Source organism: Girardinichthys multiradiatus, chromosome Y, assembly GCF_021462225.1.
Source record: "Girardinichthys multiradiatus isolate DD_20200921_A chromosome Y, DD_fGirMul_XY1, whole genome shotgun sequence".
NCBI classification, from domain to species: domain Eukaryota; kingdom Metazoa; phylum Chordata; class Actinopteri; order Cyprinodontiformes; family Goodeidae; genus Girardinichthys; species Girardinichthys multiradiatus.
Genome location: NC_061818.1, coordinates 30,367,957 through 30,380,263, shown reverse-complemented (window position 1 = coordinate 30,380,263; position 12,307 = coordinate 30,367,957). Strand labels below are relative to the sequence as shown.

The 12,307-nt window shown below is 36.1% G+C and overlaps 1 protein-coding gene across 1 annotated transcript in view; it reads right to left on the bottom strand.

Moving 5' to 3' along the window:
* Nucleotides 1-1,376: 1,376 nt before the first annotated feature.
* LOC124864047 (protein ELFN1-like) overlaps nt 1,377-12,307 on the bottom strand; it is an 89,709-nt gene continuing 78,778 nt past the window's right edge. Inside the window, exon 2 of the mRNA XM_047358653.1 lies at nt 1,377-8,349. Within this exon, the coding sequence (XP_047214609.1) occupies nt 5,603-7,942 (2,340 nt within the window). The 5' untranslated portion in view covers nt 7,943-8,349 and the 3' untranslated portion in view covers nt 1,377-5,602. The remainder of the gene's footprint in view (nt 8,350-12,307) is intronic.

The following is a 12,307-nucleotide window of genomic DNA, read 5'->3' as shown; positions in this document are numbered from 1 at the left end:
TTCAATATATTCACAGAATGGCCTTTTATTATTATACCCTCTATTTTGAGAAGTGCATCAGAAAAACACACATTGAACATGATGCTGTATTTTGGAGTTGGGATGGTGCTCTCTTGGACATATGGCTTCTTCCATTCTGAGTGGCGTTTTAGTCCATATCAGGTGCATGACTGGTTTCACTGTGGATAATGGCTCCATCAGCTTTAGCCAGGAGCTTTTGTTTTGAGGTTGATAGACACATTGTACACCTAAACACATTAATCTCTACAAAAAAAAAACTTGTCTCCTGCTTGAATGGTAGGATGGTTGGTCATTGCCTTGGTGTTTTTACTTGTGTTGAATGGCTTGCACCTTTGGGCATCTGAAAATTGTACCCAAGGATGAACCAGACTGCTAGAGGTTTCTTTTGCAATAAAAACACACAATGAAACATTGTTTTCTGAGATGGTAAATGGTGATGGCCTGCATTTGTAATGTGCTTTACACTACAATCAGTCATCAACCCATTCATACACACATTCACACACTGATAGTGGTGAACTACATTGTAGCCTCAGCTGCCCTGGGGCATGCTGAATAAAGTAAGGCTGCCATACAATCAGCCCAACTGAACCCTCTGACCACCATTAGCAGGCAAGGCATGTGAAGTGTCTTGCCCAAGGACACAACAACTGAAACAGACAGAGCAGGGGTTTGAACTGGCAACCCACTGGTTACAGGACGAACCCCTACCACTGTCACCCTAATAAGATGTTCCTTAAAATACAGGTTCACAAATGTTTAGATTCGTGAATCAGAACCATGCAAGCCCTGACATCATCATCATTCTGACTTTCCTAAATTGTTTATTGGCGTAGTAGTATTAGTGAATGATTTGTTTTTTTTTTTTTTGAAGAAAGTAATAAAAGATGATCTCCCTCATTATTTTGGCATTTAGCAAATAGGCCAAATTCTGGTCATTCTAACTGACCTAAACAGGGCAATTTTTTATCAGATTTTATATCAAAATGTTATTTTGTGTATTTTTATATCATGTAAACATATCTTTTCATCAGCAACTGGCCAAGGTTGTAGGCTATATATTATTTCCAAACATTTTGTACGTGATTTCTACAATCATAATTGCTAAACCATAGCTTAGTCAATTTCTCAATGTATTATAACACCCTCTTTCTGTTATATCTACTTTTTGCTAATCATTCAATATGCACATGCTGTTTGTACAAGAAGTCATTTAACATAACCTTGAAACTAAGCTCTCATAACTGGTAAAAAAAAAAAAAAAAATAAAACAATTAAGTCATAATAAAGATACTGACTTTGCTGTATGTGCACCCTTAACTTTATTTCACAGTACTTTGTCTGAAAGCAGATAACATAGTTTTAAGAATTGAAAATAAAAAAAAACACATTTTGTGCTCTTGTTTGTTTTGATGCACTCAAACAACTGTTTGAGTTCCCTTGTCACTTTGAACTCTTATTAGACACAGAAGTTCTACAATATGCAATATAAAAAACATGGTTCTAAGTGGCTAAATAAACTAGAACCTTGACAGCTCTCGAGAGATACTGAAATGCATTTTATAAAAATAATAAATGGAGCTTTAACAACAGTATAAACATTAGAAATAAAACAACAATTTACACTTTTACTCAAATCTCAAAAAATTTAAGGCGGTTGAAATATTAGGTCAGAAAACCCAGTTAACAGATAACAAGGTGCTTACATAAGACATTCACATCAGGCTCATGAATGTTTCATTACAGAGTAAAATAATAACATAGAGAAACAGTTAAATTAGATGGAAAGAGAAAAGTACACATGGGTTTGAAATATAAAAACATGCAATCAGGCTTACAAAGGGAAGTCAACTTAAAGATGTTTCCTGATAAATTATTATACTCAATTCTGGGATTTACACTTAACACATATGAATACATCTCCCATGCTGTTATGTTTTCTAATCTATTACAGTTAGAATGTTTATCATTTATTAATCCAGACAAAGCTGAGGTCACTACATAATAATGTTTCTCCAGCCTATAGATAAGAGGGCAGTTGGAGTAAAAATGCAAGTTAAAACTCCAATCCATGTTTTTTTCTAGTCTCAAAGAAGAAAATCTAGTCAAGAGAATCTGATCAAAATCAAAATAAATAGAGCTATAAAAATCTAATAAATTTTGTTGAAACAAATTAGCTTTTTACTTTGGTGTCATTGTGTTGCACGTTTTAACAATGTGGCCAAGTACCAAAAATAGGCCCTGCTTTCATCCACTGAAAACATTGCATGTTGGGTTGGGTTGGTTCTGAATGGCCTGATTTGACCTACCACAGTTTTCTCCTACCTCTTGCACCATTACAAATGGAACATACTTTAAACCCACAATCCTTTACTAAATAAAATAGGTAAAAAAGGTTTTTTACTTTTGGATCAGGAAGAACACTGACTCATGTTGGATGAAAGGAGGATGAGTTAAAACTGAATGTAAAAAATAATATTTATAATGCATAACATTTAAAAAGGATGCAGTGACTTTGCCAAAGATTTCTAGTTATTAAAATAATTGCTGCATGCCTTTCCTAAATGTATGTTGTAAAGTTTTTCTATACATGATTCTATCCTCCTCGACTGAAATGTTCCAGACTAAAGAAGTGGTTGGAATATAAATATATTTTTAAATGAGAATAGTCAATATAATTAAGGGCCGTGAGACCGTAAGAATGTCACTCACAAATCATGTGAGAGACAAAAAATATATGTTCATTACTTGTTAACTATGCTTATGTTATGCCACAAGCATATGTGACGAATCATCATGAGCCTTATTGGAATAAAATATATAAACATCTTACAAATAAAAAGCTTGAAATAATATATTTACTTAAAAAAAAAGAATAAAACATTATTTATAAGTTCACAGCCATTAAGTCAGAGGATTCAGTTTCACATTCGAAAATTATATTTTAGCATGTTGATGTTTGCCTGGTACTTGTCTTTCATAATATACAAAATGAGTTAACAGCCTAAGCAGATAAAATTCACATTAAACCTCTCAGCAAGCAACAAGGCCCATCTGAACAACAAACTATGTTCATTCATCTTTATGATCACACATTATGCAATATAGAAGGTTGGAAGAAATATTGAAGCAAAAGAAAAACAAATGTAAAACCCACCATTGTTAATAGCATGATTTAAAAATCCTCTTGAAGATATATGGAAAAAGCTGCCTTAGACAGATCAGAATATGTATCTGTTACATTCATCTATCGGGCTCCCCTGCAGGGCAGCTTTCTGTCTACCTAAATAATGACAATGTACAGCTGCCTTCCCATTGGGGTTTTAGTGATTAATAGCAGGTTTTCAAACAAAATCCTGTTTCTGGATACAACAGTTTGCCAATTTTTTATTTTAAGGGAGAAGCTTGTAAAATGAAATAAATAAAATGATATTGAACTACTGCTTGATCTACAAACTAGGCAAGGAAAGTTGTAAACATTATTAGCTTTTTCTACTTTGGTACAAAAGATACAAATAGCGGTTCATGTAACGGAAACACAGGTATTCAGAAAAGCATGGTCTATACTGCATTTTTGCCAGCAGGGAGTCTTTCAGGATCTAACCAATGAATACTGCACTGTGTTATTCAGGTCATTTAAAAACTGAATCCATCTGAAATATGAAAAAGCTCAAAAAAAAATTAAAGAACAATAATAAAAATATTACAGATGGAGTTCTTTGAAATGACTTTAACACTAGAACCACAAAGAGATCATTTTTACTCCTTACACATTCTCATCTCTGACACTTAAAATGAACCCACTGTATTTGATACTTTATGACTTTTGCCAAAATGTCTCTCTTTAACATTACATCAGCTATGGGATATTTGTGACATAAAAGAAAAAACATTTGACCTTTTAGACCAATAATTGCCAAGTAAGTAATTTGTTTCCACGGAAACAATATTAAATACACATTGATAATTATATTTGTCTCACTGACAATAAAACACTATTACCCATGTGTGAGTACAGGCCAGGACAAATTGCCATTGCCCATAAACATTTTGCTGTAGTTTTGTTCATACTATATAAAGGCTCGAAACTAGAACAAGAAGTGTAAAAAGGTGCAAAAGGTTTTATTACTGCTCTCGAAAATCTGAATGCATGACTTGAATTAAAAAGTCGTCAACTTTGGATTATGGAGAGCTTTGAAATCTTATGGTGTTCACTACCATAAGTATTAAAAACCACTGCAGCAAATACATCTTCTGAGTCTTCTTCTGGAGCTGAATGTATGATTTCCATTTAGAATTTTGTCTTTGAGCTCCGCAGATTACTTGACTGCATTGCGTACATCTTTGGACCACCACAAAATGCCTTCTGTCATTTGCAAATAAAAGAACAAGAACTGTGCAATAAAGCACCAAGTGGGTAAAAAATCAAACCAAATAAGAGTTCATATAAAACAGTTCTATTTTGGCTTCATTTTTGTTTTAAAAATAATGAAACATAGTGGAATTGTGTGTGTTTTGTGCTGTTAAGACAGATTTATATAAATGTAGAACCTGCATCTATAGCACAGCTTGTGGACCCATATCTTCTAGGGTTTTGAATAAGTGTGAATGTCTGTGGGCTGAATTAAATGACTCTTCAAATGTTCTTCAGCATTTCTATTCTTTTTTTTTGTTTGTTTCTTTGTTTTTATTGTTGCCTTCATTTTTGTTGCCAAATTAATAAAATAACAAAAGAGATTTTGAGCATGACATTAGAAATATTTGCTATGTATAATATAAAAAAAGCATATTTATTTGTGAGTTGTCAATTAGTACTTTGCAAATTCTAAAACATGTAACTGATGTAATTTAATGCAGAAACATATTGTCCAAATAGCTTTTCTCCACTGCTCAAGTCTTATTCTCCCTATAGTTTATAAAACTGTTACAAATGACCAAAATACAGTATTTTTAAATTAAATCTTTTTCATTTTTAAGGCTCCAAGAAATGGGGATAAAAACTGTGGCAGTTCTAAAGGGAATACTGTAATGATTGCGGTTCTAGCGCTAAAGTTAGATTTCAACATAAATGTTTTCCAAATAGAAAGTGGTCAATTTGAGAAACCTGATTCATCTGCTAATACTTCACCATTTACACAGCAAACATTTCAAATATAGAAACCCATATCTGTACACAGTTTTCAATTAAATATATGCAAGGAGAAGGAAAAGTGTTCTGTTTGCGTGGGTCCCGATAGTTCCTCGAAAAATGTATAAAGTTTCAGTTTCTTCATATAGTAGTTTCATATTACACAACAGCAAATCCACTGTCACAGGACTTGGCCATGCGATACCCAAAAAACCTAATATCCATTGTAACATATATATAATTAATTTGCAATATATTTTTTTCCAGATGAATGCTTTAGATAATAAGAGACGCTTGACGAATCCTCACTTCATCTTCTTTACAGTCAAAAGAGTGTGTGATATACATGAAATATTAGTTAATTATGGTGAAGTATCCATTGATTCAGATGTCAAATGATGTTCTTGTGTCATTTTAGCGACAGAAGATCCAATTTAAAAACACCTAGATGGATTATGATTTATTTTGGGCTGAAACGCCTTTCCAGTAGTCTAAAATATCATGCAGGTCCTCATCCTTTGCAAACTGAACTTTCTTACGCAGTGCATGGCCAGCAGCCATGTACTCCTCATCTTTATGTCGCTTGCGGTGGAGTCTGAATCTCTCCCAGATGCTGTGTGAAGGTTTGCAGTAGTATTCAGGACTAGATGAGTAGCTTAGATTGTGATAATGAGAGGACATCTGGGAATAGGCTAAGTCTCTGGAGTGGGAGTGGGTAAGGGGTTCCAACAGCTTGTGGCTATCAGGCCCTTCTAGCTCCTCAATCTGAGCATCGGGATATGAATGCCGGTGGTCACTGTATTGGAGGATCTTATCTGCCTCAGCCCTCAAGATAGCTGTGGCAGGTGTTACTGTAATGATGCTCTCTCCTGTTGGAGAGGTTTTCTCTATGTACTTGGAGTCAGAACGATAAGGCCTTGGGCTTCGCATGGGCCCGCTTGTGGCAGTGCTGGGCCTCTTTGGCGAGACATCAGAGCTTCTATGCCTCTGAAGAGAGTGATGGTAGCTGTCCTTGTACACTGGAGAAAGAAGGCCAGATTTACTTTGGGGGTGCTCTGATATTAGCACCAGTTGAGGCTCTGCTGTCGACACTGCTCCAGATTTAACCCCTTGAAAAGAAGTTGATTCTGACTTTAGGGCATCTATACAGTTATTAATTATCTGATTGACTTTATCAACTTCTTTTGCAATTGTGGAAATCTCTGCCACTGATCCTTGACTGTTTCCAGCCATTCCCATATCACACTCCCTGCGCTCATGATGATCCATGCTCCGGACATCCATGTAGTTCCCCTTCATCATTTTGGGAGTCTCACTTATCTCCTGAAACTTGTACTGCTCCATTTCAGATGGTAGGTACGGCATACGGGCCATACTCTCTCCGGCCAGCAGCTGCTTCTGTGACATTCGAGAAATAGTCCCACCTTCTAGTTCTTGTCCATACTTGAGTTCCATTATATTTTTCTTAAGACTGCCAGATTTCCTTCGCTTTTCATCTTGTTGACGCTTCCTTCGTAAGCAATAATAAACAATTCCCAGAAAAATCACCATGCTAAAAAGGCAGCCCAAAATAGTCATTATATAGTGAGTAGCGGTTGCGTTGTTTACAACTGGGTCATTTCCAATCCGAGGGCTGGTGGAGACTATTAGACATGTGTGGTTGTGTCTAAGAGAATTACGTATTGAAGCAACACAGTATGTGTAGTTGGTATGGGGTTTAAGGTTTTTAAGCTCAATGTCTTCTTTTATGTCTTTCAGGTTTTGAATGTCTGTGAAAAAGCTGTTGTTGTAAAGAACCAGAATGTACATCTTCTTGTAGGGATGAGGAATCTGAACCGTAATGGTGGCACCTGTGTTTGTTACTTCCTTTACTTTCATCAGAGGGGTTCCTTGCACATCATTTTCAGTTGTACTGACTGTTATGTCCTCTGGTTCTGTGCCTGAGGGACAGTCTTCCAGCCCACAAAGTGTTGAGTCAGGTGGTAGCGTTGTGGACTCCATAGACACAGTAATAAATGGTGTCACGTAGTCATCGGTACACACAGTAGTTAGCATGTGAAGTGCATTTCGGTACGCAGGGTTGTGAGGATTCTGGCTCAATAAGCTGTAACCCGCGACACCACGTGGAGAGTCACAGACCATCCGCTCATTTGTCCGGTTTGGGAAAGTTGAAAGCCATTTCACAAACCCCAGCAACTCACACGAGCAATTAAAAGGGTTTGTGTACAGCTCGCAGGTGGTAAGCTTAGTAAGACTTGCAAACGTGGACCCATCTAACTGCTGGATTCGGTTCATGGACAGATCAATGTTTTCTATGTTGGGGCATTCCCAAAAGGCATTAGGTGTCACAGTTTCAATCAAGTTCGCCTGGAGGTAGAGGTACTGCAGCTTTCCTAAACCCCGGAGAATCCCTTCTGTCAGGTTTCGTAACTTGTTGAAGCCCATTTGGAGAACTTGCAAGTTAAACTGAGCAGAGAAGGCTCCATCCTCTATGTATGAGATCTCATTCTTGGTTAGGTTCAGGTAGGTCAAGTTGGCAAAGCGACTGAGAGAAGAATAATGGATACTCTTGATTTTGTTTTCATTCAGACGAAGGTCAACAATGGTGTTATTGATATGCTGTGGGATGGCCTCATAAGGTGGTTGATTTTGGCTGCAAATTGCAAGCCACACAAAGCCCTTTTCGCCTTCAATTAACCAGCAATCGCCACTTACTCTGCCAATGTGAGTCAAACTTAAAATAGTTACAGACCAAAACAAGGCACTCATTACCATGCCTGATCTGCAGGCCATTTGTGCTTTTCTGAAAGTTATGTATAGGGACAAAAAAATCAAAATGGCTCAATACTACAACTGTTTTAGTACCTTGATGTGATCCTATTAGGGAATCAGCAGGATGTTCAACTGTTTTCAGAGCCAAAATAATTGCTATTACATGTCTTGCTTTTATTGATGGATGTGTGATGATGCATATTGTCCCCATGTACCAATCAGAAAAAAATGTTGGCTGTCTTCTTTCAGTTTCTTCTCATTGATATATGCTTGTGGCAAACTTGAGGCAATGTTCAAAAGGAGACTTCACCACCTCAGCTTGTCTTGAGCTTTTGTCCTCAGAGGCTACCATCATTAAAGTGTTTCATCTTGGTGATTCTGACAGTTCTCTTCTTTTTCTGTCTCTCTCATGTGTACAGATGAATAACCTGCAATATAAAAACAAAAGCACAAAGTGGATAATAAGCCTCGATCATAAGATTTGTACCATATTTATATTGATAATAAAATGTTACATAAAAAGGGGATTCATGTTTATGTGTGCCCTTTGTATTTGCTCTTCACCAATTACTTTGTACACAGTTTAAGAAGTGTTTGCAGTCTCTGTGGCACACTGCTATTAAGGGAAACTGCTGGCCAATTACCACTTGACAGGTTGGGGAAAGCAGGGTCCCTGTTTTCACACCATTAACCTGAGGACTGTCAGGCGGGAGGTCCATGTTAAGAAGCCGTGCTAAATTGCATACACAGCGTCATGTGAAGTGACAGTTTGGATCAATGTATTTAGGCTTTTTCACTGAGAAACCTATGCATAAATTAAAATCTCCTAAAGGATTGGATTATATAAAAGAGAAAAATCATGTACAAAGATAATGAATTTGATCAAAAAATACATTTAAAAACCCATGAATTCAGCCTGTTCAAGCAGTGGTTACATAACCAAACAAAACAATGCAAAAACAAGTATTTGTCCCCTACAGATTTTTTCTGTTTTTGCTTTTTTGTTAACCTAAATGTTTCAGATAATTAAACAACTTTTAATATTATACTGAAATGACCTGAGTAAATACAAAAAGCAGTTTATAAATGGTGATGGTATTAAGAGAAAAAAAACAATCCAAACCAACCTGGCCCTATGTGAATTTTATGTAAATTACCCTAAACCTAATGCCACCCTTGGCAGCAACAACTGCTCTAAGTGAGGCCTCCTGTGCTTTATACATTATTCTGTTTTCGTTGGTGAACTAGTAGTTGAGCTGTCAATTGGCACTTGGAGGCTGGCAACTCCTGGGAAGGTTCACTGTTCCATGTTTTCTTCATTTGTGGGTAAGGCTCAGACTGTGGCTCGCTGGAGTCCCTTAGGAACAGTAATAGCTTTGTTACGGATTCCTAATAGATGTCATGATTTTGTTTTTCAACTGTTCCTGAGTTTCTTCAGAATATAACATGCTGTATTATATTATTTTTTGAAATCTTTTCACCAACTTCGTGTTGTCAGACAGGTAAGTGTGTTTTTGAGCCTACATGTTAGGGAATTATCAGGCCTGGGTGTTTTCAAATGAAAATGAACTCAAATGTGGCTAACAACAGTTAATTCATGATGTAACAATGGGGGTGTTACCTAATTCACACAGGGCCAGTCAGGTTTGAAAAGCTTTGTCATCATTTGAAAACTAAATTTTATGTTCACTCTTGTTTTTCCTTTCTGAGATTGAAATGTAGTTGATGTTATATATTTAAATGTCACCACAGAGGAAAAAATAAATAAATATAAAAGGGGGCAAGTACAGTTTTCACAGCACTGTAGGTATGAAAGTATTTTTGAGTATTTGAATAAGTAAAAACATTCAAATATCAAATATTTTAAGCAAAATTAGAGATTCTTTTTTTTTTTTGGAAGGGTTTGAAGGTAAAGGAGTAGAATGCTACATTGAATAATAGTTCACACAAGTTTTGGCATATGCACACATTATTTGTTGTGGAAAAACAAAACAAAACCTCTGGTAATGAACTTCAATCAGTAGTATGTGGTTGAACAGTACAACTGAATGACAAACAACATATGGCCATATAAAATATTCCCATGTCAAATTTTACTATGTGATTGCAGCTGCAGGTGACCTGGTATTATTGTTGTCTTTCTTTTAATGTTTAGCACTATTGCTTCACCACAAGAAGGCCGTTATAGGTTGGAATTTGTAAGCTCTTCCTGTGCATGTAATGGTTTTTTCGGAGTACTCCAGCTTGGTCTGACTGTCCAAAAGCTTGTGCATTGGTCCTTTTAGATATTTTCAATTTCATAGATGAGTGTGTCAACAGTTGTTTGTATTTGTAAGTGTTACCCCATTGATGGACCGGTTACCCATTCTGGCTGTACCCCACCTCTCACCCATTATCATCGGCCTATCCATTGCATGCCTGGATTCATTCACCTCACCCTTTTTTCCTAGACTTTTCAAATCTAGTAATGACAGCTTTAATGAGTGCGTGCTTTCTAATCATGTTGATTGTTAAATTGTTGATTGTTGACATAGTTGATAACTGACTGCGTACAGTCAGCTAAAATATTGAGCAGCAGTATGAACAAATTATCTTTGGAAGCCACAGTGTCAACATATCAATTTCTGCTGTGCAGCAATATGTAGCTGTGTCAGATGCTATCAGTCATGACCATTACCATCGTTCTTTGAATAGCCAGCAGGAAAAAGTCTAACTATACTGAAAGGTGTGTTTTGTGACTAATGTTCAACTGTCAGTGCTCAAAAGTATAGTGCTGAATTCTGACACCAACCTTGCTCTGTTACATCCCAGTGTAGTTATAATCGCAGCCTTCATAACAGCATTAAATTGCTCAAGGGTCATCACAGTGTTGTTTATTGGGAAACAACTTCTTGTAGCACAGATATCCAGCTATGGTTGAAAGACTACAATCACCAATAATAACATGCCAGTTAAGGCAATCTGCTGCATTGATTTCATCATGCTGGAGGGGATGTTTATACGTAATTGTAGACAAACTTTTCTGTGTAAAAGCTGATTTATTTAATTGTTGGAGTGTCAAAGGAGTTTTCTGGATTTTGTTATGACAGGAAATGCATTTCTACTGATGAAACCAAAATAAATTATTAAGATAATCCAGATGTGTTCAAAATATAGTTGTATAATTGGAAGACTATTCGTTGTTTAAGTGGTTACAGCCTGGGCAGATTATTTCCTGTCATCTTTAGTGGCATTCGAATGTGGCCCACATAAATATTTTTTGGGGATTTGTAAAGAAAATTAAAGCAAGTCTTATTTGTTTACGTAGTTTCATTGTGAATGCTGTTAGATGTAATAGTGCAAAGGCACTTTTAGTGAGAACCGAGCTAAAAGAGCTCTTGTTACAGTTCATGGCAGAGACAACATGTTTCAAGTTAATGACAGAATTGCCAATGAGGATCCAAATATTCTGTCATCTGACATTTGAGAAACCTTGAGCCTTTTAAACTTAGAGAACTTTTTTTAGATCTGCTTGTGAACCTCTAAAAGGTGACGTTTTTCATTTCTACTATTGATTGTAATCTTTAATTGTCTAATATTTGGCTCAATATAGTATTCAGTTGTTGATGCCTTGGTTAAGGGAAATTGCAGTAATGTTTTTTTCCAAACCCTGAATTTTATATTTACTGAAAATAGCATACGTACACCAATCAGGCATTACATTATCACCATAGACAGGCTCAGCGAAGTACACTGTTCACTTCATCAATGCTCCTGTTAGTCGGTGGGGCATACAGGTACATATCAGAAAATTAGAATTTGTTAAAAACATTTCTGTATTTTCAGTCACTTATTTCAGAAAGTGAAACTAATAAATGATAATTAATTAAACACGGAGTGAAATACTTCAAGCTTTCCAGTTCTTGTAATTAGAATATTACATAACATTCAAAAATGAGACTCAGGAAACCTTTGCAGGTGTTTTCAGTTAATTAACTGATTAGAGTGTGATAGGATGAGTTTCTATTATTACTTATTGGCAATATTGTAATTTTCTAAGACAATGATTTCAGGTGTTCATTGTCTGTAAGCTATTATCATCAAAATCACAAGACTTGAAATATTTAATTCTACATGTAATTAATCTACTTAATATATATATTTTTTAACTTTCTGACGTGAGTGGCGAGAAATATTAAACTTTTTACAATATTAAATGTTTTGAGATGTACATATATAAGCAGACAGATAGACTGAGTAAGTGTGTCAATTTGCCCATACTGAGCCCTGTCCTCTACAGAAAGAACCAACAATGGGCCCGTTAGCATCAGAATTGGACCATGAAGCAATGGTATGTGTTGCTTTGGGGAAATGTTCTCTTTGGAACCCCTGTTACTTTAACACATA